We start from the raw sequence: 26,301 nt of genomic DNA, 5'->3' as shown, positions 1-26,301 counted from the left end.
TCTCATGATCCCCCGAACCGGAATCGAGCCGGTGACCTGTCGGTAACAATTTAACATTACAGCCGACCGCCATATCCAACTAGACCATCGGGGGTTTTGGAGATGATGACTGCCTGCATATTTGGCCTCATAACTCAAGCTATGCTATATACAATATCACTTCTCTTCACTCGACGTACTATGCGCTACTCTATGTCGCAATCGACCAGCAGCATCATGTTCATCATCCCACTTGGCAATCTGATCATTCGGCACTTTAACCAGACTATGTGCGGTCGCTCCATCGTCCAGATGCAAAATACTCTGTCGGTATTCGTATCCACCGTATCGAGGCAGGATCTTAATCCACACAAAATAATAAATAGCACAAGCGCCGATTCTATCTCGTTAGTATTATAATTTATTATAGTGAGGTAAAAGGAGACTTACATTCCAAGTCCAACAGCGCAGTATGTCGCGTACCAGAAGCTTACATCGCCTCCGTTGGCCCCGGTCGTAGGTGGGTACCACGGTGCGATCAGCATGTAGAGATTGGACAGAATGGAGAAGAGGACGGCGATATCCCAGGCGCGATATTCAGAGCGAGGAATGTTGAGCTTCTGTCGGCGATATCGTGTAATCACGAGTCCGACGGCGAGGAGAAAGTAGAATGCATTCGCGGGATACATGCTTAGGTCGACGACTGATTCTGTTAGATCTCACCCACCGAGATAGAATGATGAGTAGGGTGACTAACCAAAGTTAAAGGCATCACCAGCCGGTGGTGCCACGATCATCACGATGGTTAGTAGCCATTTGATAAAATACGGGCCCAATGGAGTTCCGAATGGTCGGGTTGAAGTCCAGAATTTTGTCCAAGGGAGAACACCTTGCCTGTAGAGAGTTAGATAAAGATGACTGAAAACGAAGGATATACACACCGTCCGCACTCTCGCAACATCCGGGATTGTCCGATCAAAACAGCCAACAGGTTACCAAATGCGCAGAGACAAATGAGAAAGTTCAATGCTCTCGATGCACCATTAGACCCAAACACTTTTTGAAAGAAAATGCTGGCAGCCACTTCGCTAGAGTTGAGGATCTCCTCTTTCGAAGCTGCGGCAAAGTATCCGATCATGGCTAGGATGTATAGAGTGGCTGTGAGTAGGAGAGATAACGGGGCACTCCATCGCAATGTTTTGATGGGGTTCTATCAGGTCAGCTTTTTCTGTGTCTATAAGATAGTGGAGACATACTTTGACTTCATTGACGACGTTGAACGCATTTTCATATCCTGCGTAGGAAAACATGACTTTCATAAAAGCATTCGTGGCTCCGTATGCCGATGCCGATGCGCTGCCTTCGAAAGCATTTCGGAAGTTGAGTTTGGGATCTTTGACGGCGGTATGGCCACCGAGTACGATCAGGCCAGTAATGGCGATACTATACAGGTTAGATTTTATATGCGCTGTGAGGTAGGAGACATACAAAATCAACGTGATGAGTTTGATCACACCAATTGCATTGGCAAATCGCATCGACCATTTCGTATCGAAGACCAAGACTGTCGATATCAGCATTGATTATATATTTCATCAAAAAAGAACAAACCCAATACTGCGACTGTATACGAAGCAACGGCAACTCCTTTGAGCTTCCAGTCTGTATAGTCTGATTCTGCCAGTTCAAATAGATATTGAGCCAGCACTGAAAAGTCAGCATTGATTAAAATTAATGGCCGATGTATACATACCAACTGCATTGCTGCTGCTGAAAGAGAAAATCACCGTCTGGACTGCAAACACCGTCGGAAAGAAATATCTCGGTCGAGGATACGATTGTTCCAGATATACGACCTCAGATCCAGATCGACTGGGAAAATACGAGGCGAATTCCATATAAACGCACAGCGAGCTGAATGCCATCAGGTATCCGATCACCCAGTAGATCAGACTGAGTCCGACTGAACCAGCTCCTCGCAGAACAGATGATGCTGCAAACGTCAGATGTATTCACCCAAGATATGCGAAATACTCACGCGTCGAAAAAACACCAGTTCCGATCATTTTACTCAAATTGAGAAAGACAACTGTGATGGCACCGACTGAATATCCCAACGGCGACTCAACCTCGATCGGAGCACCACTGGCCTCTTGATACGTGAGTTTGGACGAATTCGCTCCTCCCTCTGCCGTGTATTGCAGACTGCCAGCATCGATAACGCTGGCATGGTCGGATCGCTCATCACTCTCGGAGGTTTGTTCTTTGGTCGTGAAGAGAGAAAAGCCCATTGTGGCGATGGACGAGGGAGGTTGAATCGAGTGGGATATTCATCTCGTTGGAGTCCCCGCATTATTTATCTCAGTGTAACATGCCAGATGTCGGATGCTCATCGCGGAATTTAATGACGTGATTGAGTAGGCTGGATGGGAATAAATCCAAGATAGAATCGATGTCTGCGGAAGTAACCTTGAAAAAGTGGATCGCATGTCATGTCGTCAGAACGATCCATTATCAACTATTCAGATGTGCCTTATTACTGTATTTCGGACATATAATATCAGCTAAGTCATGCAAAGATGGGCGATAAGAAGGTTGTTGAGATGCATGTTTGTTATCGACGATGGCACGATTGCAGGGAAGTATCACCACATCCGAGGTCAAACCGCCCGTTGCTGTCGCCATTCGCACCGGTTTTTGGCCTTCAGCCCGGCAATACGTTCAATATCATTTGTCTTTGCCAGATATGCATATTTAATCTTTTGTGGCTGGCGGAAATATGCAAGCCGAAAATACAAGGTTGGTAGGCTATTTCCATCGCGTCCAGTGCAACAACGGCCTCTCCGACCTCGTGCCACATCGTCGATTTTACGTGTTTTGCAAGATAATGAATGGTTCCAGCTCCGACGCGCCTGATACGAACCTGGTTATTGCATCACATATATTCCAAAATCTATTAACATGCTCCCAAGCCTCACTAGTACCTTGTGAGGGGGGAGAAAGAATATGAGGGTATATGCGGGGGTGATCTCCTCATCACTCGCGTTTTCTGGACAGGTAGACGACGGTGAACACTCGATTCATTCTCAGTGCTCATGCTTTGAGGTCGCATGGATATTGCCTTTCTACTGCTGTATGCGGGGAACCGCAACACTGAGACACGATTGTGAGAGGCCTCGGACGGCTTCTCTTCTTCAGGTAGAATAAACATAGATACTCGAGATATTCCCGCGCTTCAGCATTATTCAGTCCGTATGGGAGAGTTCTTAGACTCTGCTCAACAGTACATCTGGGATAATCCGAGTATCTGTACCTAGGGCTTCGTCTAGCACTATTCTGGGAGGTTTCGGTTTCGTAAGTCATGGTGAGACAATTTGGTCTAGAAACTGTTTCACAGTTCAGTGCCGCTTTCCACCCCGTTCCGATTGTGTACTTTTGGCCATTCCTGGACTGCTATAGGCTCCTAGTATACCGATATCTTGCTTTCCAAGGATAGCATTGTTCCTTTGTGACTTTATATCGGCCATTTGCGTAAATCGGTCTCAGCCGGCTGTGCCAAGTCGGGTCTAGTGTAAAGAAAGTCTGTGAGAGCATATCTATCCTGCACCTTGGTACGTCGATGAGCATAAACTCATAACTGCCCATTTCCGTTCTTCACGTAGGCGAAGTGTATACTTGGCACTATACAGCAACATATTTTAGTAACTGTTAATGAAGATATCTCTCACCTCCCGTTTATACTGATTGATACCTGAACAAGGCGTTTGTCTCAAACAATTAGATGGTCTTCGGAGGAGAGCACGCAGTTCAGTGTGAGAAACAAAAGTCTGCTGTTGTAAGTTATTAAATCGATTGTGGATTCATGAACGGACTCAAGCAAACCTACTGTATTTGCCCTGCAAATTCCTGGGATTATATTCATCCTGTCTCGAATCGCGTGTCGCGGGGTTTGCTTCCTGAATTTAATATAAGTGTTCTCCGCTTTTCGGCGATGTCGAAGCAATGGAGGTGAACGATAGGTATCTGGGAATTTAATTGCCAGTAGCATACTCAGACTGCATCTTCGTCCGAGTGACTGGTAACTGGAGTACTCCATCCTTTAAGATATAAACGTCGAGGCTGACAGGTGGGATTTGAAAGCAATCACCAACGGCGAGCTGACAGGCTGGCTAGTGAAGGATGAATTCCATATAGAAGTGTTCTGCTCCTGGCGTTCTCAGTGTGTCTTGAACTTGAAGGCTCTGTTGTGGTGTTGATGTCGGCCTTCACCTGACTGTCCTGTTTTGGCCTAGCGTCTCCCACCGCGAACCCCCTTCTCATGTGAATACCTTCAAAAATCACTCTCTCGCAACCAAAGACTTCTCTTCGCTGGTTCCAGGGTCAAGTTGGGCCATTTGCGTGGTTGCCCGATCAGGGATTGATCCCGACAGGCATGACAGATGATCATCCGAACCGATTGATGTGAGTGGGCTGTTGATCTGCATTTCTCCTCATTTCCAATAGGCAGCATTAGACATCGATTTTGAATACCAGCAGGTAATGTTCTGCTGGTATAGGGTGTGGATGCAGTTGCATCATGCTTCTTGCTGATTCGTGATGCTGTATATATTTCCTCCAACTCCGCTAATTGGGTCTTCATACCTCTTTCGCCAACTTCCACTCCCCAAACACTACACCCCGATATGCCTCTATTTCCCCTCACATTCTTCCTCTCACTCCAAAGTGTAACTTGGTCTGCTTCTCCTTCAATCCTACTGCATTCTCCGCACTCAATCAATCGCAGACAGCCTATCACATCCGGATTTATCTCGACAGATGATGTCTTGACTGCTTTCATCTGGCAACCCGTCACTCGTGCCAAGTTGCCTTGACTAGCACCCGCCGAGGGGTCTTAAATGATGAGTATAATATGATATAAATACATCAAGCAGTCTATGCTAGATATGACGAATAGTAACTTTTACACGCACCATCAATCAAATGATCGTCCATCACAGCAGACACAACCGTCTGATTGACAACATCCTGCCCACCCAGCATGAGGAACCGATCACTTGTTGACTTGGGCCATCCCATCTCCTGCAACCCATTCTGTGGATCCTTTGCAAAAGCAACCCACAAATCCTGCATCTTCTCACTAACGCTCTTCTCAAACGCCGTATCAGGGCCATAAAACTGCCCAGAAGTGCCAAAGATCAACGGCAACTCGGACGAATGGAACGCCCCGAGTCCAGACTTGGGCGAACTATTGGTGAAGTTTCCGCGGTATTGATACCGGTATGTAGTCAGGCCTAGAGCGTCACGATGGGCAGTCGAGTATGGCACTGGACATTGAAATTTGGAGTAGGTGGTTTCTTTTGCTTTGGCGTTGTTGACGCCGCTGGCGAAGATGGTGCCTTCGTCGAGGTTTGAGCCGAAGAGAGCGGGTTTGTTGCTGACTTTGTTGGAGAGATAGCGTTCTGTGTAGTTGTTGAAGACGACCTTGTCGTCGATGAAGGGTTTGAAGGTTAGTTTCTTGCCGGCAGTTGTGCTGAGATAGGCTGTGATGTTGGCAGCAGGGATAGCACGCAGACAAGCCAGTTCATGTTCCGCTGATCCAGAGCAGCCAAAGTGAGTGGCGACAGAGGTGAAGTTGGATACATCATCCGTGCGATCTTCGATGGTCAGGAACACGGACCCCGAATCCTGGGCGAACCCCTGGACGATGGGATCGTCGGGATAGGCAAAGTTGAGGATATCCGAGCTGCCTGCACCGGCACTCTGGCCCCAGAGAATCATCTGGTCCGGATTTCCACCAAAGCGAGCAATGTTCTTGTGCACCCATTCGATACCAGCGCGTTGGTCGAGGATTCCCAGATTCTGATCCTTCAATGCCCCAGACCCGGGAAATCCGAACATATTCACACGATACTGGATGCTGACGACGATGTGTTCCTGCGATCTCTCAATCCAGGGAGCGGGGATCCAGGCGGGGATATCAGTGCCAGAGAGAAGCCATTCGCCACCGTAGAACCAGATAATGACGGGGAGGTCTTTCTTGCCGTTATTCGGGGCCCAGATGCTCAGCTTCAAACAATCCTCGCTCGTTCCACCAGCGATGAGCGTGTCAGGAGAGTAGATTCCAAACGGTGTGTTTGCGCCGGAACTCTGCGGACAAGCGGGGGGCATAACGGTGCCATTGATGAGACTGTCATGATGCTCGACCGGTTGCGGGGGGAGCCAGCGGAGATTATCAACAGGCGGTTTAGCAAAGGGGATTCCTAGAAAGTGGCGGACATTAGGATAGCTGCTATTGACGCCTCCTTGGACGAAACCGGAGGAAGTGTCGATTTGGAGATTGGACGCGGCAGCTCCTGCGGCGAGGAGGGCGAATATAGAGGACTTCATTTTTGTGGATGTTCAAATGCGGGCGCAGAGACTCCTAAATAACATTCCATCTGTCGAGCTATCGGCTTCAACGTTGTATGCGTCACTTCAGGTAGTGATCTCGGAAATCCCAGCTCGGAATTGCCGGACATGACGATGGTAACCTTAACCGAAATGACTCTGGCGAAGTGGAAGTGGCAGAAGAATACTGAGGTTTATTCAGTTGGTTTATTCATTGAAGGTCAGTTGGTTACCAATCACTATTATCTGTTTTTTCATCGCTTGCATCAAATTGAAGTGGATGTTGTCGGTATTTGGGACATTTGCCACGATGTGTTGACAATATATCAGTCGCGACGACAAAATCAATTGAGTGTATTTTGTTTCAAAAGAAGCTCAACTATTATCGATCAGATTCTTTCCCTGGTCGAATATTGCTGGTTGCATCAGTGATGGCTGGAAACCCCCAAACTGCATGCATGCATGTTATATGCACGTGCCGTACGATGCACGGAATATGCATGATGTGACATCTAGAACAAAATTAAGTGCTCAATCCAAATATAAGCAGGTGAGTCATTTTCAATATAATAATCAGACATTTATTATGGAAATGTGAAACGGATTGAATCAGGAGAAAAAAATATGGATGAACAAACGACGAGTTCGCCACACTCAACACCAAACCACACCAAACAGTCAGCCACGTGGTGCCACCTCCATCTGCTCATCTACCGATATTGCCATATCACCATGCCCATGTGTCTGAAATGTCAGATATTTCTGACTTGCAGAGGGAGTAAAAAGCGATGCAAATCCAGCCAAGCACGCGCCCAGCTACCAAGACGGGAAAAGCTGCTGTTCTCAGACTGTTCCACGACAAAAGAATATCTTGACTCGAGGTTCTTCAGCACCAGTAGATGAGAAACGTGCTTCTACTCTCTTTCTGATTGGCTGATAATGCCCGAATTGGATTTGACAAGCCAGGCGCAGTCCTTGGCGGGGATTCCAAGACTCGGCGCCAAGTCCGCTCCTCCATGGTATACGGAGCGGGAGTATACCCAGTGGCCAATGTCGGATGGGCATGAAGACACGATGGTCGTGCTGTCTGTTCTTATTCGAGAAGTGAGCTGAGAGGTGGTGAACTCTATTGATCAACTACCGTGCAGGATGACTTGGCGGGGAGGATGTGCGAGAAATGTCCGTTCGATCTATATAACGTGCTGAGTTCGCTTGTATTTCATCGAGTCATCCATCTTTTCTTCCTCACTATTAGCCATAATGATTCCGGCAATCACGGCCAAATACGACTGGATCCTGGCCTTGACCAGCATTGCCTTTGTGGTCAGTGCCTTTGGCAACGGGGCCAACGATGTCGCCAACTCGTATGCCACGTCGGTGGCTGCCCGCACTCTGAACATGTACCAGGTCGGAGCACTGGCGTCCATCACTGAGTTCGTTGGAGCTGTTGCATTAGGTGCACGAGTCACCGATACCATCAAAGACGGCATCATCAACATCGACAAGTTTCACGGAAACCCTGGGACGCTGATGCTGGCCATGGGGTGTGCTGAAGTGGGGAGTGCCAGCTGGCTGATGCTGGCCACAACGTGGGGATGGCCGGTATCAACGACACAGACTACGATCGGTGCGCTGGTTGGTGTTGGCTTTGCAGTGCAGACGAGTATACACTGGGAATGGACCAAGGGAAGTGTCTCCCAGACGGCAGCATCGTGGGGAATTGCTCCGTTGATTGCGGCTGGTTTCTCCTCCATCATCTTTGCCACAGTCAAGTACTCTGTCTTGGAACGAAAAGACTCGTTCAAATGGGCGATGCGTCTTATCCCCGTCTACCTCGCCACTACCGGTGCCATTCTTGCCCTCTTCATCGTCGTCGAAGCCCCTACTGCTCCATCGTTGGAGGAATTCGGTGCCAGAAAGGCAGTTGGAATCGTCCTGGGTGTATTTGCGGGTTGTCTCGTTGTCGCTATCGTCTTCTTCATGCCATACTTCCATCGCCGTCTCGTCAAACAAGACCCCCGTGTCAAGTTCTACCATGTTCCTCTCGGTCCGCTGTTGCTTAAGGATGACTGCCGCCTCTACTTCCCCGGCAAAGGTGACAACTTCGTCACAAACTACTACGAAGACGCCTATGGCGAAGTACGAGCCGGACAAAAGCAAGCACAAGACAACGCCATCAACGCCCAAACAACCGAGAAAGCACCTACAGACACCGACATCGAGCGAAACCCTGCCTCCGTCGAATCCACACCCCGTATCCAACCGCAGCGCAAACACCTCGAGCCAAACGAGCGCTTCCTCGATCCCGTCCGTGATCTCCCCTGGCACAATCCCCTCAAAGCATGGGGCTATATCAAGTACATTCTGCTACAAGGCGTAGCCCGCGACGTCGTCACCCACGACTCAGCACACCTCCGCGCCATCCACGCCCGCGCAAACCGATACGACGACCGCGTCGAACACCTCTGGACATACTGCCAAGTCGTTTCCGCCATGATGATGTCCATCGCGCACGGGTCCAACGACGTCTCCAACGCCGTCGGTCCCTGGGCAGCCGTGTATAGCACCTTTCGCGCGGGCAAAGTCGACACCGACTCCCCCACCCCCGTCTGGTTCCTCGTCATCGCAGGTCTCCTGCTGGGTACTGGATTCTGGTTCTACGGATACAAGATCATGAGGGCGATGGGCAACAAGATCACACAGATGTCACCCACACGAGGATTTGCGACCGAGTTGGGCGCTGCTATTACCGTCTTGCTGGCGTCGAGATTGGGACTGCCGGTGTCTACGACACAGTGTCTGACGGGTGCTGCGTTGGGAGTTGCGCTGATGAATTATGATCTTGGTGCGGTGAATTGGAGACAGATTGGGTTCATCTTTCTGGGATGGGTGTTGACGTTGCCTTGTGCTGGGTTGATTGCGGGATTGTTGTGTCTGATGGCGTTGAATACGCCGCATTTCTAGCTTATCTGATTTAATGTATTGTAAATACTTCCTTAGACTTGAATGAAGATAGATGGGTATACCTCTATATTAATGGCTGGATAACTAGGTGTGTTGTTGCCTGAAGACCACTGCTGCCTAATAACCGAATCAGGCACACAATCTTGGCATATAAAATCTGAATAACTTCACTTCACTTCATCTTCTCAACCCATCCCAACCCATCTATCATCATGCCCCAAAAAATCGCCCTGGTCAGCTGCAGCACCAGGAACCCCCGCCTCAACCCCTTCATAACCCAATACATCCAAAACACCCTCACTCCCCACTTGCCCCCAACCCACACACTAGAGATAATAGACCTAGCAGACCAACATCTCCCCCTCTACGACGAGCCCGCAATTCCCTCAAAGCTGCCCCCTGATAACCCCACTCCCCACTATGTCCACGACCACACAAAAGCGTGGTCAGCTAGGGTATCCCAGTACGACGCATTCATCTTCGTGACGCCCCAGTATAACTGGAGCATTCCGGCTAGTTTGAAGAATGCGTTGGATTATCTGTACTATGAGTGGAAGGGGAAGGCGGCCGGGATTGTCTCGTTTGGGGGGAGAGGGGGTGGAAAGGCGGCGGATCATCTGAAGGGGGTTTTGTCGGGGTTGAGGATGAGGATTGCGGAGACGAGTCCGGGGTTGGTGATTCACGGGCAGATGATGGATGATTGTTTGAGCAATGGGGAGGTTAAGGCGGAGGATAGAGAAGAGTGGGAAAAGGCTGGTGTTGCGGGGGAGATTCAGAAGATGTTTGCAGAGGTGGTGGCTGAGATGAATTGATATATGTATATACTCGAATACTCGGACAATGCAGTTTACCACTCCATAATGATCTTCCCCGCTCGCTTGTTCATAGCATACTGTATATCGTGCAGCTTCCATCAAACGCAACATGTACTGAGGAGAGCTCAATGTGCCGTCAAAAGTCTGGTAATCCAGTTCCCCCGAACGCTGGACGCAGGTCTCACGCTATTATTCCAGATCTCGGTCAGATTGATAGGAAGGGGTGAAATCGATCTTACTGAAAAACAATAATTGTCCAGATAGACTGCCTTGAGTTCATAGAAAAGGGTGCAGAAATACTCTCGCCAGTTGAAGAGGAAGCAGAATCTTTTGTCGATCCGCTCCCAAACCAGGTCCATTGGGATCATATCTGTTGCACCGTCACCAAAGACCGCCAGGAGCAAGGGGTGATATCCTGGCTTTCCACACATATCTAGTTTCTCCTAAGATCAGCCTGCAAGAGATGTTAAACAACACACGTTTTGCCAATGGAGGGACCTACATCTGCTGTAATCCTCAGGTGCGACAGTGCCACCACCCTCATTGAGTAGGTAGTATGCAATTATACTCCATATTTCAATGGGAGGTAGAGTTGATAGGACTCGCCCATAGGGGTGTGAAGAGATGGATAGAGTTTAAAAATACCTGACGAAGATATCTAGAAATGGTTGCAAGGTGGATGAACACGATTGAGAGAAGAGGATGACTAGGTATATGCAGCTTCATAGAAGCAATGGATGCTTCGAGAAACTGTCTACCCCTTTTTTATGCATGCTGGACCAATAGAAGCTCATTCGGGTTTACTTGTGATATGTCAAATCCGCTTTGATGCATCACAAACAGTGAGCAATCCATTGTACAGCGTTATTTCTAACACACTATAATCAGTATATATATATGTGTGTGTGTGTTTTATTGAAAGACCGTTCAGATTGCACTTTTCGACAACCATATGTATCCACGCAAATGATTGATAAACACTAGATGGTCCATCCAGCCTTCATGTCAACTGATTAATATATTGGCCTCATACTATGTATCTACCACTCAACAACTACCCTCCCACTAGCACTATTCATCTCATATTGCCTCTCATGCAGCTTACGAATAACACGATCTTCATCCAGCCTTTCAAATCGTCGAGAAAAGATGGTCGGACCACCGAAAGGGTGTCGGGGGAATTGACCTGACCTGACTCCTAGTCGATATCGGCGGTCTCTTCTAGCCATTAACAGCCGACCATCATGGCCTATTTCTGTTGTTCGTGCTGCCTCCATCAGGGTGGACATGGCATAGGGTGAAGTCATGCTTTCAGAGTCGATGGAGGGGTGGTTATCGAGTTCCCCTGATAACCGGACACAGCTGCGGATCTATCCTTGGTTAAAATGGATATCTTATAGCTAGGGAAGGCATACTCACCTCTAGCAGGTCACTCCACTCGTCTATATATTCAAGGTCATAAAATAATGTGCAGAAGTACGTTCGCCAGTTGAAACGAAAGCACAGATTGCCTTGGATATAACGCCATCCGATATCCATTGGCATCATATCCGTCAAACCATTGGCAAACCTCATGATCATGAAGGGATGGTAGCCCGCTTCGTGAAACATGGATAACTCGGTTTCTAGGGCTGACTGCCATATAATCAGCAATAATATTATATACAGAAATGGACATACATGCATCTATCATGGGCGTGTGTGGTATATTTAGCGCAATCTCCGAACTGGCCATAACAGCCGTTTGACTCTCATTTCCCTCAAAGCGACTGAAGAAAAAGTCTTTCTTGAACGGAATGTACTGTCGATCAGAGGTTGTATGGAATTTCTCCGTGTCGACCATCAGGCACATATGCTGCAGATATTCTTTGATATAAAAGTCCTCAACCTCTTTCTTAAATATCGAGTTCAATGTTCGATATTTCCGCCATGACAGCCATCTGGGCTGGTCGGGCATGCGAGGGAGGTAGTATGCGATTATAGTCCATATTTCATTTGGAAGGTAAAGCCGATCGGCATTTATGGAGGTGTTTTTATGCATCTTGATAGAAGCTGATAGCGTTGAGACCAACGACAAATATCGTATTTGTTTACGAGAAAAAGTGAGGAAAAGGCATAACCATGGCAACCACTAGTCGTGCATATGTACCAGTAGCAACTTTTATTCTGATATACAAATCCACGTTTATATTTGGTGTGGATATCAAATATACTTATTCAATAGTACTTTGTGCTCTGTGCATTCGACAATAATTTATAGTTCATGTATGCCATCTGTTGCTCTCCTACCATTCAATAACCGCTCTTCCACACAGATCGTGTATCAGCAGTTGTTCTCGGTGAAGCTTTTCAATTACACGCTCTTCATCAAGTCTCTCAAACCGGTGATCAAAGATGTCTCTCGTATAGGGACGTTCCCGGTATCGCAATTGGCCCGATTTAAGTCCCAGTCGGAATCTGCGGCGTCTCCCGGCCATTAACAGTCGACCATCATGGCCGATTTCTGTTGTGCCAGCGGCATTGACCAGGGCTGATGTTGTATATGCAGATGCAAGACATTCAGCGAGCTCTATAGATTCATGGCTGTCCAGTTCTCCTGAAAGCCGAACACAGCTCTTAACCTGCGCAGGCCTTTGTCAATATGGCTACATACGACCGAATAGATAGGACATAAACCAATCTCACCTCCATATAATCACTCCATTCATCTGCATCTTGCTGGTCATAAAACAAGGTGCAGAAATATTTCCGCCAGTCAAATAAAAAAGAGATTTTGCCGTCTATATGCTGCATCATTAGATCCATTGGAAGCAGATCTGTCACCCCGTTTTCAAAGACCATGATCATGAATGGATGATAACCAGGCTCATTGAACATTAATAGCTTCCTTCTATATGCTGACTGCAGTCTATGTTAAGTAACGAATAGTCTCATGTCCAGGGGAGGTGAAAAACCTCTATAGCTGGCGATTCCAACTGATTCTCACCGTGCGTGAGTATGGCAATTCGGCCCTTAGAATCTTGAAAGCGACTGAACAATAATTCTTTGATCCCAGGTGCCATGGTCAGGCCGCCATAGACACCTTCGCATTCTATGTTCAAACATATGGGTTCCAGGTAGTGCTGAAAGTAGTAGTCCTCAATTGCCTTTTAAATATCGAGTTCACCGTCCGATGTTTTTGCCATGTCAGCCAACTGGGTTGATTGGGCATTCGAGGGAGGTAGTATGCGATAATCGCCCAGATCTCATTTGGCAGGTAAAAGTTGCTTTGCTCCATGGCGATAGAATATCGATGGTGGTGAAGTGGTGTTGAAGATATTCAGAGCGAGGACAAAGATGTGGTCGGTAAAGGGAAAAATGGTGTCTATGGCAACCAGACACGAATATTATGCAGCTATTCTGTTACAGAAATCTGTGCTTCTGAACATTTGTTTAAATAGTACTTTGTTTATGCTATTTTTATCACTAACATCATGCTAGACCAATAAGATCTGTATATATAATTCAATGCATAATTCATAAACACTATGTACTTCTACATATTCCATCCCATATTTACTTATATACACCTACCACTCAAGATACCCCCCAGCACTCGTACAATCCATCTGCAACGCATGCAATTTATGCGCAACACGTTCTTCATCCTGTCTTACAAACCGCTCAAACAGCAGCCTGGATGCATTCGACCGAACAGGAGGCAACTGGCCAGACTTAACACCCAGCCGACATCTCCTCTCGCGCCGAATGAGATGAAGTCGACCATCCAGGCCAATCTTGGTCGTCCCTGCAGCACGCATCAAACCCACCATTGCACTGGGAGATGTGGATTCTGCCCGTGTGCATGGGTATTCTTGGTGTAGTTCGCCTGCTAGGCGGACGCAGTTTTGCATCTGGGATGGTGTTAGTATGCGCAGGTGATAGGTAGAAAGGAACGCACTCCTATTTGTCGATTGAGTTCATCGACGGCTCGTAGCTCGTCGAATAATGTGCAGAAATATGTTCGCCAGTCAAAGATGTAGCTGAATTTGTCTTGGATATAATGTTTGTTGAGATCCATAGGGAGCATGTCTGTTGCTCCGTCTTCGACAGTCATGACGAGGTATGGATGATATCCAACTTCATCGAATTCACGCAGTCGCAGCAGAATATCACGCTGGGATGATTAGATCGGACCTATTACAAGTGTAGAAGAACAATACCTCAAATTCAACATCAGCCCAGGTTCTCTCACCCTCAAAATCCTCCTGCAGAACGGCAAATCGCCCCTGAGCATCTCCAAAGCCGGTGAAATGCATATCTTTCATCATGTGACGCTTCTCATCGCCCACGAGGACTGTCTCTTCACAGTCTAAACTGATGCTCGTCCGCTTGAGGAAATGCTCAATATAATACTCCTCAATTGCCTTTTTAAACGTCCAATTTAAATGCCGATGCATCACCCACGGCTGCCATCTCGGCTGATTAGGCATTCTAGGCAGGAAATGAGCAATCATCGCCCATATTTCATTGGGAAAACTGATCTTCTCTTCTATTTCAGCCATTGCCATATCCTGTGTATGTTGAGTCATGTTGAATGGGGGAGTTGGTGAATTGTCGAGTCGGAAATCCGGCCATCCTCTCGCCTCTTGATAATACCCATTGTGTTCGCCACTTTGTCCATCTTTTCTGCATTGGCTTTAAATTCGGTAGTTTAATTCGGTTTGGCCTTCGCTTGGGCTGCTTGATTGAGAATATTTTTCCGGGCGTACCAGATGGTCGTGAGTTTGGGTCGAGGAACCAAATTGTTGGGTCGGGGTAGCCGGTGGCAAATACAGTTATCTTCGCTGCAGGGTACAGAGCAGTATGAAAATCACGTTAAAAAGATCAAACGATCTTCATAAGGCTGATCACAAGATGTGGGGGATAATAGATGCAGGTAAGTAGCAGATATGTTTATTTGCCACCGTCAGATCGAAGATCAAGGCCCGACATGGCAATATGGTATGCACCATGTACCTTGCATGCATACAATGGGTGTTTATCATTTGTAGAATGCCAGAAGGGATGGCTATAAATATCCCTTACCTGAAAGGGCTTCGAAATGAGACATGGTATATTCGTTTACTTATATTGATGCAATGCATCTGCGGATGAAGCCGATAGTCTATTTTATTGTTACACAGCCCACAGAATTAGAAGTTGGGCAACGCATGTCGTTGAGCTGTCTATAAAGACAGGGTTGGGCAGATGCCCTTGGTTCTCTATCGCAGGATTTCAGCTCCCTAGGGATGATGGCCAATGCCGTGTGACGGTCAATATGGCATCAACCGTCACCCTGATACTTTACATCTTCCTATTTATCACCCCATTAATACAAGCAGAGCGCAACCATCCCCTCCTATCCGACTTCGATGCCCTGGGCACATGGTTCGACGGCGTCGCGGCAATCAACCACACAAACAATGAAACACCTGCATCAAAAAACACATCCATCGCCATCGTCGGCGCAGGAATATCCGGCCTAACAACCGCCCTCCTCCTCGACAGCGTAGGCATCCACAACTGGGAAATCATCGAAGCAAGTAATCGCGTTGGCGGACGAATCCGGACAAAGTACCTCGGGGGAACGGAGGAATGGGCGGAGATGGGGCCGATGAGGATTCCGCACCGGGTGAGGTATGAAGATGGCGAGGTGGTCGAGTTTAGCGATCACAAGATGGTGTTTGAGGTGGCGGAGATGTTGAATGAGATGAATGGGGTCGATGGGGAGTGGAGGGTGGACTTTATTCCGTTTGTTGAGCATAGTGAGAATGAGCTTCGGGGTGGTCGAGATACGAAACGGCATACGGATGGGAGAATACCGACACGAAAAGAAGTCAAGACAGATCCATCGTTGCTGGAATCGAGGCCAAAGTCGGAAGAATACGAACGGACTGAAGCAGCGATGGGCGAGATTCAACGAAACAAGACTACCATGAAGCATATCCAGAAAGATGTACACCGTGCGCATCGCGCGGCCATGGATGAGGGCCTCGATGACTGGGACCAGCAAGGAATGATGCATCACGTCTTCAACGCCAGCGCGAACATCACTGACGAGATCCTTACGGCAAACTTTCAATCGTCCATCTGGGACACGATGTACTTGTACGCACAATTCGGTCTGGGCGATACAAAAGACGAGCTGAGCATCGAATGGAAATGTGTGGATGGAGGATTTAATCGTCTGGCAGATGCGTTTCTTCCGCATATACGAGATCGATTGACGCTGAATCGGAAGATACGGAAACTTGAAGCTCTCCAAGAGGGAAACAGGGTGAAGACAAAGCTGTCGTGGTATCCCAGCGTTACAAACAGAACAGCCCAGTCTAAGGAGTACGACTACACTATCATGGCGGTCCCATTCACAATGACTCGATTCATGGATCTCCCCAAATTCTCATCTGCTCTCGATCGAGCAACCAGCGCAGGTGGACTCCGTTTCGGGCCAGCCTGCAAAGTCGCCCTGTTATTCTCAGAACGGTTCTGGGAGAAAGGAGAAAGGCCTATCTTTGGGGGATACTCGGAGACAGTCGATCCAGCCGTGGCAGCATTACACTATCCCGTGTATGGATGGAATCAGTCTCGCCCGGGGATAATCTTCAGCTATCAAGATGAATTGTACGGCGATATTCTCGTGAGCCTGTCAGATGAGGAACATGTGCAGACGGTGCTCGACTCAGCGGTTGATCTCCACGGTGAACAAGCAAGGGATCTGTATACAGGGCACTACGAGCGTCTCTGCTGGTTGCAAGATGAACATACAGCGACGGCATGGTGCCATCCAGACGTTGGCCAGCACAAACTGTACATACCAGCGTTTCATCGAACGGAATATAACACCATCTTCATCGGGGAACATACGGCGGTAACACATGATTGGCTTAGTTCGGGGATACTGTCGGCGGTTCGAGGGTCGATTCAGCTACTCTTGGAGTTGGGGTTGGTGGATGAAGCGAAAGAGTTGAATCGGAGATGGATGGGGCGGTGGATTAAGCATGAAGAAAGGAAATGATTCATTGTCTCGTTAATAGGGCTGTCCGTCTAGTCCAAAGGATGACTGCTATCATCATCAGACTCATCCAACTCAAGTCGCGCAGCTTCTCTCTTCTTCTCATCCTGGACAGTCTGATAATAACCCTGCAGACCCTGTCTCTCACTCTCACCCCCCTCACCTCCTCTCGAAGCCTTGAACACCTTGAACACCCTTACCAGCCCGAAAACCACCATAACAACCAACATCACCTGCAACCCAAATCCCACCTCTCCCCCACAAGGGCTCTCACACGCCTCCTCAATAAGTCCGAGCACAAAATCACAATCTTGACCCGCCATATCGGTGTTGAACTGAAGAAGATTCTCGCTCAGCCCGTGCTCAATCTCATCAAAACGGAGAAACTGATTGGTATCTCTCGAGCAGAGAATGGCCATGTTGTTTGCGGCGACGAAGAGATTCGGTATGGAAGAAGTGTGTCCGATGTTGTTTTTGTTTCTGGATGGATCGGGATGGCGGAACTCGGGAGGGACGGTTAATGGACGACATTGTGACGATGATTCAAGTTTTGCTTCTGAAGATCGTGGGATGATCATCGCGGTTGATTGCAGTATACACAGCGCGAATGTGAGGAAAATCAGGGGAGTCATGATGATGTTTATTGTATGACTTGATATAATCAATATATATAAAGTCGAGTGATGGATTTAGGAAGTGAAATAGCTCTGCCTAAATACCCGAATAGCAGCTAATCAAAACACTCCCACCTTTTAAACCCTCGCATGCATCCTTGCAGGCATCATGATTCGAATATACGAAAATATGCTACACCCCGCCAAGCCTAAACAGTGGGCCTATCGGGCCTTTCCATGGGTCGGCCGTAAGCACCGCGCATTAGCGTGAGGCTAGCGCGGCGCTAGCAACGCACTTTATACACCACAGCCACGCGGCCAAGAAACGTAATGGCGCGAATTGGGCACGAGTGCGGAGGTAAAGATGGAGTTAAGATGGCGGATTGGTAATCGCAGCAGCCAAGAAACAGTCGTTATCTATCAGGATTCTCATTTCTCAGGTATCTTTTCGTGTCTAATGCAACCGCCAAGTCAGAGCTTTCTCCCCACGCTGGGCCCTCCAATAATTACTGCTCCGGAACAAGTCGTCACATCCCACTAGCAAAAACCCCCATTTGTCCAGAAATGCCTCGGTCATCTCCCAGTTGGCTGGGTCCCATGGCTGTCCCCATACTAACATGGTGGCACGGGTATTGTGTGTATCCCAAAACGCCATCAAATCGTGGCACAAATCCTCGTCGTCAATATCGTCCTGCACCGCAATGAGATTATCCCTGAAGGTCGGGAACGGAAAGAAATCCAGCCACGGATGGTGCGGTATTCGTCGCTGCATCTCCGTCGGACGAAGACTGACAGGGATGTTTCCCTCCGAGAAACCGGGAATCAGCAGCTTGAAGATGGAAATGGAATTATCGTCCTTCATCCACTCCATTGTCATCCCGATGGAGCGTGTGTTTTCGATAATCGCCCGTTGAACGCCCACCTTGGATAAAGTGAGAAGGTGGTCCGTCTGGGGCGAGTTGGTGATGTAGCTGGTATACGCCATGGTTTCGAGTTGACGCATCAGCATGTCTGCGTGGGGCGGAGCGGAAGTGCAGACAAAGCCCATGTCGGATTTCGTGACTCGGATAGGCATGGCTGCTGTCAGCTGTTCTTGTTCGCTACGCTCCAGACGCCGTCGTAATCCTACACCATGAGTGACTCTTTAGTATATAGATGTGTATTATAAAAGGTAACATACGATAAGTCCTTTGATTCAGTCGGTTCTGCAATTTTCGCCGCTCGGTCCGGTCAATAACCCCCGTCCAGTCGTCTTCCGGTTGTCGCACACCCGCTTGCTGCGGCATCTGCACCAGTGGGATGTTATTCTCTGACGCCATTGTGGAATGAATATGCAAGATGATTATGGTGATCGTTGGACTCGAAGATGACTTTTAAGTAAGCGAATGGGAGCTGCCTGGGGGCGACTCGACCAAGAGAACAAAGCTAATTGCTACCTGTGATTGATATGATTGGTGGGATATCACGCTAATGCAAGGTACTTACTGTTGCTAACCGGATCCGGTATACGGCCGATCCAGACCCACATGCCTATTGAAGAACTGCGGATGAATTCCATGTCCAAAGACTATATTTATATCAGGATTGAATCTGTTTCAATAGAAGCATCGTTCCTTCAGGCGACAACATAAAATGGCCTTCAACAAAGTCTACCTCATCATCGGCTCAGCCTCAGGGATGGGCCTGGCAACCGCCAAGTCCCTCCTCAGCCAGGGTGCCCGCCTAGCCGTCTGCGATATCAGCGAATCAAACCTCGACGCCCTGGTCACCAGCCTCCCTGCCAGCCAGCAAACAAACATCTTGGCGCGAGCTGTCGACGTGGTTAATGCATCGGTCATCCGAGACTTCCTGCAGTCAGCAAAAGCACACTTTGGCAGATTGGACGGCATTGCCAATTTCGCCGGTACCCCGGGCCATGAACTTGGCACAGAGGGTATCTGGGAGACATCTGTGGCTGAGTACGACTACATCATGAATGTGAATGTTCGGGGGTTGTTCAATGTGCTGAATGTGGCGTGTGCGCCTGGCTTCATGGAGGATGGAGCGAGTATCGTGCATATCGGGAGTATATTCTCCGTCCAAGGCTTCAAGAACGGTGCTGTCTTTGCGGCGTCAAAACACGCAGCAGTTGGGATGATCAAGAGTGTAGCTAAAGAGATGGGAGAGAGGTTGAGGGTTAACTGTATTCTGCCGTGAGTATATCCCATCTATATTGGACGATCTATACTGACCCAACAGTGGTGTGATTGATACACCCATGCACCAGGCAAATCTCGACCGTGTCAAGGACTTTACACCGACTGCTCCCACGCCGATTCCGAGATCTGGCACTGCGCAGGAAATTGCCGAGGTGGCCATGTTTTTGCTCAGTGAGAAGAGCAGCTTTGTCACTGGCGTTGCGTGGAATGTGGATGGAGGTGCAATTGCTTAATCTGTAAAGTACTTTATTGAATGATATGTCTAAAGGATTAATGACGATAATGTTACGTATAAACAAACGAAGACAATTGTAGCAGAACATCAACTTGGTTGTCAGCCCGCAATATGCTTAGAGGTACCAAGCAATGGATAAGCACCTTTTACCATCCACTGCTGTTTACATTAGGCTGTGCCCGTTTCACCCTGCAGATCATTCGCGGCTCCTGTCATTGTCGATCGCACCAATTCCCCGAGTAGCCACTTCAGTCTGCCTTGATTTCCTTTCAACCTAACTATCCAGACGCGATCTGTATTCTTCCTGGCATTACTATGAAATAACTCTACGTGAAACCTGTAAAAAGTCCTATTTAAGGTATATTGCATTTTCAGACCTTTTCTTGATCGTGGCGTTGATCCATCCAGAATAGATGTTACCCTATAGAGGGACCCTATACAGTCATTTACAGATAGCTACTATTGAATTTTGACTCAACAATCACTATTAATTAATATAGTCTAATATAGCAGTATCTGCACTATGAAAATGCCATGAAACATTCCTATTCAACCCCGCAGTGCCATGCATCCAGTTGCCACGGCAATCAGTATACCTGCATGGAGCAAATAAAACACATCACCGCCACTTCAAAATGAACTTCCTCCTTCACGAGCATCAAAATGGCTTCTTTCTTTCTATTAGCGCTATTTACAGTGCTAGCCTCTGGTCTCGCAGGGGCACAATACCCCCTCAAAAGTGATGCAACCCTTTCCGACGCTCATACTCGGTCGTATTTCTACGCCGGCGGACAGTATACCCTCAACGACGATGGAGAATACATCTTCACCAACCAGATATACGTGGAGAAGCTCACACCAGAGAAAGTGACGAAGCCGTATCCGATTGTTTTCATCCATGGACAGGCGCAGACAGCTACAGTACCTAACCCTCCCTCATTCCAAGTGCTGGGAGTCTAACAAAAGCAGAACTGGCTAAACAAACCCGACGGCCAACCAGGCTGGGCTTCATATTTCCTCAAACAAGGCTATGAATGCTATCTCTTTGACCAGACATTCCGGGGCCGCAGTCCCTGGCAGTCGTTTAACGGGGAGTTGCAGACGTACTCGACCAAACATATCCAGCAATTCTTCACAGCGACGGAGAAGTACAATCTCTGGCCTCAGGCGTCGCTGCATACACAGTGGCCGGGGTCGGGCGTGATGAATGATACCATCTTCGATGCGTACTATGCGTCGACAGTCCCGTTTGTGGATTCGGCTACGGCGCAGGAAGCTGGTGTGCAGAAAGCAGGGGCTGCGTTGTTGGATATTATCAAGAAACCGGTGATTATCGTCGGCCACTCGCAGGGAGGTGTCATGACGTGGTTACTGGCGGATCAACGACCGGAATATGTGCATTCGATTGTTGTGATTGAACCTCAGGGACCCCCGTTTCAGAATGTCGGTGCATGGAATGGGACGGCGAGGGTTTATGGGCTGGCAGATATCCCGGTTGCCTATTCACCGCATTTATCAGACCCCAGTGATTTCGTGAAGAAGACCATTTCGTCCAACACGACTGAGATAGCAGAATGTGTTATCCAAGCCGACGATCCTCCTCCCCGGCAGTTGGCGAATATCAGCAAGATCCCGGTGTTGCTAGTGACTACAGAGTCGTCCTATCACGCACAGTATGACTGGTGTACCGTCAAGTTCTTACGGCAAGCCGGAGTGAAGACAGAGCATCTCGAGCTGAAGAATATCGGCATTCATGGAAACGGACACATGGTGTTTCTGGAGAAGAACAGCGATGTCGTGGCGGCTGCTATCCAGAAGAGAATGGAGGCTTTATAATGTATATACTAGTCCTTCAAAATCAGTCCATCCTCATCGACTCTCTGCGCCCATTCGGTCCAGCTCCCATCGTAGATTCTCTTCGACGGCACATTCATCCCAATCTCCGCCATCACCAGATCCAGCACTGCAGCTGTGACGCCAGAATTGCAGCTCGTGATAGTAGGTTTCCTGCCATCCACACCAGCCCTCTCGAAGATCTCCCTCAATCTCTCCGTAGGCAAGATAGCATCCGACTCATCCAACATTGCCGCAAGAGGAATATTAATCGCCCCAGGCATATGTCCCGAGCTCAACCCAGCCTTAGCCTCACTCTCAACCCCCTTAAAGCGACCGGGGATTCGGGCATCGATAATTTGAATCTCCTCAAGCTGATTCTGAATGAGCGATTTCAGCTCGTCAAACGCGATAACGCGACTACTATCACCCACATGAAGTGGATATTCCGTCTTCGGGCGGGGTTGCATATCGCCCGTCTCAATGGGAAAGCCCAGCTGCGCGTACTGCCGGAAGTTATTCAAAACGTGGACTCGCGCGTGCCCGAAGAGCCGGAATGTATACGCCACTCTGGGGGCGCTGTAGATGCCCACGTGGAAGGCGTCGTAGACGACAATAACATCGTCTGGGTGGATGCCTAGGTTGCCTATGCTGGCTGCGAAATGCGATGCGCTGGGTAGCATCTGTGGATATGGGGAGGTGGTGTCTGAGATTACGTCCATGTCGAAGAAACTACATATCTAGTTAGTTATGGATATACGAATAGTTGGATATTAATGAACGCACACTGAACCTGGCAGATGCCGTTCTCGGAAGGCTTCGGTGTGGAGGGCCGCCCGACCGGCAGCGACGGGGATGATGCGGGCAGAGGGGTTCTGGATGGCTTCATGATATTCTGAGGGTGATATTATTGTGTTTTGAAAGGGATCCATATTGTAATCTAGACTGTGAATAGGAACAGGTAGTGTGGTGGTGTGGTGATGTGATGTGGAGAAGTGAAAAGAGTCAAATTGGCCTAATCAGGCATATCCGATATCGGATGTACACAAATCGTTCTTCTGCATATATCTATCCATCATGCTAAGGGCATCCATAATTCGCACGATACATCTGCTGCCACATCGCAAGGCCAGGCGATCCAAACCATTCACCTTCTGCCGGCTTCCGATCGTCTAGTTCAAACCCCTTTTTGATCCTTTCTTCGTCAAACACCGCCGTATGGACGATGGCTTGTGGAACGGCACTAAAGTAGTTTGGATGGGCGTAGTTTTTGTAATTAATGTTATCGAACTGGTCGGTACCATGGATCGATATCAGATTGACGAGTTTGTTATTTGCGTAGATACTGGACACGTAGAGGCGTTTCAGTGCGGGCATATTCTCGCCAAGATAGGCGAAGATAGTCTTCCACGAACCCGAAGTTAGATGAACGCCGCCCAAATGGAGATCGTCAATCTTTGGATGCTTGGAGAGGAACTTGAGCAGCGAGTCTTCAGACACGTAAAGACCGCGTAGGAAGACCTGCTGCAGTGCTGGGAAGTGAAGATCGGCAACATCCTTGAAGATCCGGGCGTACGACGATCGATCACCATGGACAGTCGGGCAGAGATGCAGATCGAGGGCTTCCAGTTTTGGCATCAGTTTGAGCAGCCGTGCAGCTCCTGGGAAGTTGTCTTCGGATACCGCCTGGGGGTCTTCTGCGGCGTTGAGAAACTGTCTTCTTCTTCCGGAGGCGTGGAGGGCGGGTCTATCGTTTTCTGTTTGTGATGCTTCTTGCATGAACCTGTGAAAGTCGGTTTCCACTTTGGTTGAGAGACTGAGGGCGAATTCTCGGATGGACAGGGCTGACGAGGCTTGCATGTCTGGTGTGGCCATGTGCGAGGTGATATCGCAGGATGCAACACTGCATCGGGGTGTGCATCTGAAGATGGTGAGGGTATCGACAGCGATATTGCTTCTGGCTATGGCAGACATGGTGATAGCATATACCTGCGACGCCCTCATCCAGTTTGCATTCCATTCACTCTCCGATGTTGTGACTCTTTCATTTGGTCCCTGCAGGACAGTCGCATCGAGGTCAATGCTGTCGAAACTTTTCCGATGTCTGAATATCGAAGTCAGAGATTGGATCGCCGTCTCTGCAGGAATCGACCGCTGCTTGTCCTCATTCTGCAGCCAGTCCAGATCGGACTGTGCTTGTTCGAGCTCCGCCTGGCTGCATTTGCGAATTGTGCTCATAGAGAATACTCCTTGTTGTTGTGATTGACGTTTCTCTTTACTGCGTACGATTTCCTGCAAAACAGACAGGTCGCAGATGACAGCCGTGATGGTCAAGTCTTTCACAGCAGGACCGAAAGCAGGATGCGATGCGAGGTCGGATAAAGACTGCAGACTTCCTTTTGTCAGATCTGTCGTCTGCTTCTTGAAGAAACTCTTGAAGCGAGGACCGATGCATTGTCGACTGACGGTCTTGTTGGTCAAGCGGAGAGATTTGATGCTATCCAGATCGAGGTGATCGAGGATGATATCCAGTGCGATGGAAGGAAGAAACTCGAATCTGGAATTTGCAGTCATTTTGAATATTTGTGAAGATGGATGATGAGGCGACACAGCCTCGTATAAATAGACTGCTGTTAGTCATTGTCGACGATCAGGCTGTCGGGGCCATTTTGGGAATGGCGTGAGGCTGAGTTCTATATTTATTCTTGAGTATTTATATCATTTGATTGAATATAAATATATAAATAAAAAATTAATGTTAAGAATATCATCTAGTTATCACTTTAATGTTTATAGAACTGACGTTGTTGAGGATCTCTAATAGTATTTGAAATATGTTATTAAATCATAGGATTTCCATAGTTCCCACAGCCAGTCTAGAGTCTAGAATCCTGTTCTCTATAGTTATCATGTTGCGTGTGAATGATATTATGACTGTTTAAAGTTGGATTCTTCATATCTCAGTATTGTCGTGACTTCACCACCTGTACCCCTGATATTTAAACACCGTTCGAATGATTCCACAACCGTCAGAACAACTACAATAATGGATGCAAGATTCGAGGCTCTCGTCTGCCTCGTCTGCGGGGATGGAATTATGCAACGTCAGAGCTGGAGAACGGACTATAAATCCGGACTCTATCGGCTCAGTGAGTGCATCATCCAACAGCCATGAACCCACTGATCAGCAGATTATTACGTCTTCACCGAGTCGTGGCAGATCTCCGGAATTGGCCAACACCTGGTCGAAAAACACTCCTACGTTCCGTTCGACAAGGACCTTGCTGCTATTGGATATTACCATGACGAATTGGCTGATCAAGAAGAAGGAATCCTCGGGTCCCTGTCACTCCAGGTGACTTTGGGATACTAAATAATTCATTGGCAATGCCTCTTCATGCGCATTGTTGGTGTTTTGTAAAAAGGATAGTTGGCCCGGTTGAAGGCTGGGTTCTTGGATGTCTTGCTGAGATGTTCGTTTAAAAATTGCCAGAAGTTGAAGTCAGTGCATTGTTGCATCGGGAGAAGGATCCTGATATTGGTAAGATTTGATCCGAATCGACTGATGCCCTGCTCATGATGCTAGATCCATTGAGTATACCGATGATATCAAGGGCGATTCGCATTAGCCGGCGGCGAAGAAGCCGCAACATCGACAGGCAAAAGCCCAAAGTCGAGTCAGAACCGTCTCACCTTCCCCTCGAGATCCTGTATATGGTTCTGGATACGATGAATGCGTCGGGTGTATCCCCCCTCTTAACTGTGGTCCATCTGCCCATTCCCGATCAATACTAGCAGTCACGAGCACCAAGGGGGTTGATTTTCGAGCTCGATCAAATCGAAGCAGACGGCCGCTACGACTGGGAGTATATATGCTTGCAGCTCGAGCATTTCTTCGAGAACATGAACCGATCCCTCTGGACGATGTGGGCAGCGCGTTGTTGGAGCGGACGAGGATTATGAACACCGTGCTGGAGGCACAGGAGGCGACTTTCAACACGTTGGAGATGCTGCAGGGGATAGGGGCGAGAGTGAACTGTCACAATCCCCTGCTTAGTCTGTTGCATTGTCCAAAGCCAATCAAACAGTGAATAGCATCTTCTCCTACATACGACCATTTAGGCCTTCTGGAACACTATACTTCCCGAGGAAAGGTTATATTATATGAAGGTCATGTCGACTGCCATACCAGTGACTGTTCTTCGTTACACAAGGCAGCAGAAGAGTCCAGAGATTTGCAATA

At 48.2% G+C, this 26,301-nt stretch overlaps 16 protein-coding genes and 1 non-coding gene across 17 annotated transcripts; 5 read left to right on the top strand and 12 right to left on the bottom strand.

Annotated features, from left to right (window-relative positions):
* Positions 1-8: 8 nt before the first annotated feature.
* Positions 9-94, bottom strand: ASPWEDRAFT_t220. Its single transcript has one exon. It is a non-coding gene; the product is annotated as a tRNA-Tyr (tRNA).
* ASPWEDRAFT_63395 (high affinity methionine permease) lies at positions 91-2,270 on the bottom strand (the record flags this gene model as incomplete). The annotated part of the gene is made up of 9 exons (XM_040838698.1): positions 91-379; positions 430-682; positions 737-873; positions 921-1,189; positions 1,236-1,422; positions 1,468-1,543; positions 1,591-1,686; positions 1,733-1,972; positions 2,018-2,270. The coding sequence occupies 9 exons, from the start codon at positions 2,268-2,270 to the stop codon at positions 157-159; spliced, it is 1,734 nt and encodes a 577-aa protein (XP_040683648.1). The 3' UTR covers positions 91-156.
* Positions 2,271-4,192: 1,922 nt separating this feature from the next.
* ASPWEDRAFT_300207 (uncharacterized protein) lies at positions 4,193-5,043 on the bottom strand. The gene has a single exon (XM_040833355.1). The coding sequence runs from the start codon at positions 4,814-4,816 to the stop codon at positions 4,310-4,312; it is 507 nt and encodes a 168-aa protein (XP_040683647.1). The 5' UTR covers positions 4,817-5,043; the 3' UTR covers positions 4,193-4,309.
* ASPWEDRAFT_144037 (uncharacterized protein) lies at positions 4,851-6,700 on the bottom strand. The gene has a single exon (XM_040829458.1). The coding sequence runs from the start codon at positions 6,364-6,366 to the stop codon at positions 4,912-4,914; it is 1,455 nt and encodes a 484-aa protein (XP_040683646.1). The 5' UTR covers positions 6,367-6,700; the 3' UTR covers positions 4,851-4,911.
* A 453-nt stretch (positions 6,701-7,153) lies between these two features.
* ASPWEDRAFT_46696 (inorganic phosphate transporter) lies at positions 7,154-9,446 on the top strand. The gene has a single exon (XM_040836823.1). It carries the CDS (start codon positions 7,627-7,629, stop codon positions 9,328-9,330), a length of 1,704 nt encoding a protein of 567 aa, XP_040683645.1. The 5' UTR covers positions 7,154-7,626; the 3' UTR covers positions 9,331-9,446.
* A 96-nt stretch (positions 9,447-9,542) lies between these two features.
* On the top strand, positions 9,543-10,142 carry ASPWEDRAFT_121860 (flavin-dependent quinone reductase; the record flags this gene model as incomplete). The annotated part of the gene is made up of 1 exon (XM_040829118.1): positions 9,543-10,142. One exon carries the CDS (start codon positions 9,543-9,545, stop codon positions 10,140-10,142), a length of 600 nt encoding a protein of 199 aa, XP_040683644.1.
* ASPWEDRAFT_46695 (uncharacterized protein) lies at positions 10,095-10,599 on the bottom strand. Its single transcript, XM_040836822.1, has one exon. The coding sequence runs from the start codon at positions 10,574-10,576 to the stop codon at positions 10,271-10,273; it is 306 nt and encodes a 101-aa protein (XP_040683643.1). The 5' UTR covers positions 10,577-10,599; the 3' UTR covers positions 10,095-10,270.
* A 455-nt stretch (positions 10,600-11,054) lies between these two features.
* ASPWEDRAFT_46694 (uncharacterized protein) lies at positions 11,055-12,197 on the bottom strand. The gene is made up of 3 exons (XM_040836821.1): positions 11,830-12,197; positions 11,565-11,780; positions 11,055-11,515 (listed from the first exon to the last, which is right to left on the bottom strand). Exons 1-3 carry the CDS (start codon positions 12,184-12,186, stop codon positions 11,186-11,188), a joined length of 903 nt encoding a protein of 300 aa, XP_040683642.1. The 5' UTR covers positions 12,187-12,197; the 3' UTR covers positions 11,055-11,185.
* Positions 12,198-12,430: 233 nt separating this feature from the next.
* Positions 12,431-13,311, bottom strand: ASPWEDRAFT_188363 (uncharacterized protein; the record flags this gene model as incomplete). Its single annotated transcript, XM_040832224.1, has 3 exons — positions 13,100-13,311; positions 12,831-13,046; positions 12,431-12,766 (listed from the first exon to the last, which is right to left on the bottom strand). The coding sequence occupies exons 1-3, from the start codon at positions 13,205-13,207 to the stop codon at positions 12,431-12,433; spliced, it is 660 nt and encodes a 219-aa protein (XP_040683641.1). The 5' UTR covers positions 13,208-13,311.
* Positions 13,312-13,714: 403 nt separating this feature from the next.
* Positions 13,715-14,716, bottom strand: ASPWEDRAFT_177696 (uncharacterized protein; the record flags this gene model as incomplete). The annotated part of the gene is made up of 3 exons (XM_040831700.1): positions 13,715-14,038; positions 14,086-14,301; positions 14,348-14,716. 3 exons carry the CDS (start codon positions 14,714-14,716, stop codon positions 13,715-13,717), a joined length of 909 nt encoding a protein of 302 aa, XP_040683640.1.
* Positions 14,717-15,444: 728 nt separating this feature from the next.
* ASPWEDRAFT_121674 (flavin monoamine oxidase family protein) lies at positions 15,445-17,181 on the top strand (the record flags this gene model as incomplete). The annotated part of the gene is made up of 1 exon (XM_040829100.1): positions 15,445-17,181. One exon carries the CDS (start codon positions 15,445-15,447, stop codon positions 17,179-17,181), a length of 1,737 nt encoding a protein of 578 aa, XP_040683639.1.
* On the bottom strand, positions 17,153-17,872 carry ASPWEDRAFT_46693 (uncharacterized protein). Its single transcript, XM_040836820.1, has one exon. The coding sequence runs from the start codon at positions 17,808-17,810 to the stop codon at positions 17,211-17,213; it is 600 nt and encodes a 199-aa protein (XP_040683638.1). The 5' UTR covers positions 17,811-17,872; the 3' UTR covers positions 17,153-17,210.
* Positions 17,873-18,246: 374 nt separating this feature from the next.
* Positions 18,247-19,111, bottom strand: ASPWEDRAFT_177693 (DUF3425 domain-containing protein; the record flags this gene model as incomplete). The annotated part of the gene is made up of 2 exons (XM_040831699.1): positions 18,247-18,917; positions 18,973-19,111. The coding sequence occupies 2 exons, from the start codon at positions 19,109-19,111 to the stop codon at positions 18,247-18,249; spliced, it is 810 nt and encodes a 269-aa protein (XP_040683637.1).
* Positions 19,112-19,424: 313 nt separating this feature from the next.
* Positions 19,425-20,223, top strand: ASPWEDRAFT_188360 (SDR family NAD(P)-dependent oxidoreductase; the record flags this gene model as incomplete). The annotated part of the gene is made up of 2 exons (XM_040832223.1): positions 19,425-19,984; positions 20,031-20,223. The coding sequence occupies 2 exons, from the start codon at positions 19,425-19,427 to the stop codon at positions 20,221-20,223; spliced, it is 753 nt and encodes a 250-aa protein (XP_040683636.1).
* A 665-nt stretch (positions 20,224-20,888) lies between these two features.
* Positions 20,889-22,061, top strand: ASPWEDRAFT_177691 (alpha/beta hydrolase; the record flags this gene model as incomplete). Its single annotated transcript, XM_040831698.1, has 2 exons — positions 20,889-21,146; positions 21,195-22,061. 2 exons carry the CDS (start codon positions 20,889-20,891, stop codon positions 22,059-22,061), a joined length of 1,125 nt encoding a protein of 374 aa, XP_040683635.1.
* An 8-nt stretch (positions 22,062-22,069) lies between these two features.
* On the bottom strand, positions 22,070-22,990 carry ASPWEDRAFT_121910 (sulfurtransferase; the record flags this gene model as incomplete). Its single annotated transcript, XM_040829119.1, has 2 exons — positions 22,070-22,790; positions 22,845-22,990. 2 exons carry the CDS (start codon positions 22,988-22,990, stop codon positions 22,070-22,072), a joined length of 867 nt encoding a protein of 288 aa, XP_040683634.1.
* A 148-nt stretch (positions 22,991-23,138) lies between these two features.
* On the bottom strand, positions 23,139-24,632 carry ASPWEDRAFT_122152 (F-box domain protein; the record flags this gene model as incomplete). Its single annotated transcript, XM_040829133.1, has 1 exon — positions 23,139-24,632. One exon carries the CDS (start codon positions 24,630-24,632, stop codon positions 23,139-23,141), a length of 1,494 nt encoding a protein of 497 aa, XP_040683633.1.
* Positions 24,633-26,301: the final 1,669 nt, after the last annotated feature.

The sequence above is a fragment of the Aspergillus wentii genome, assembly GCF_001890725.1.
Source record: "Aspergillus wentii DTO 134E9 unplaced genomic scaffold ASPWEscaffold_10, whole genome shotgun sequence".
Classification (NCBI taxonomy): domain Eukaryota; kingdom Fungi; phylum Ascomycota; class Eurotiomycetes; order Eurotiales; family Aspergillaceae; genus Aspergillus; species Aspergillus wentii.
This window is presented reverse-complemented; position numbering and strand designations above follow the sequence as displayed.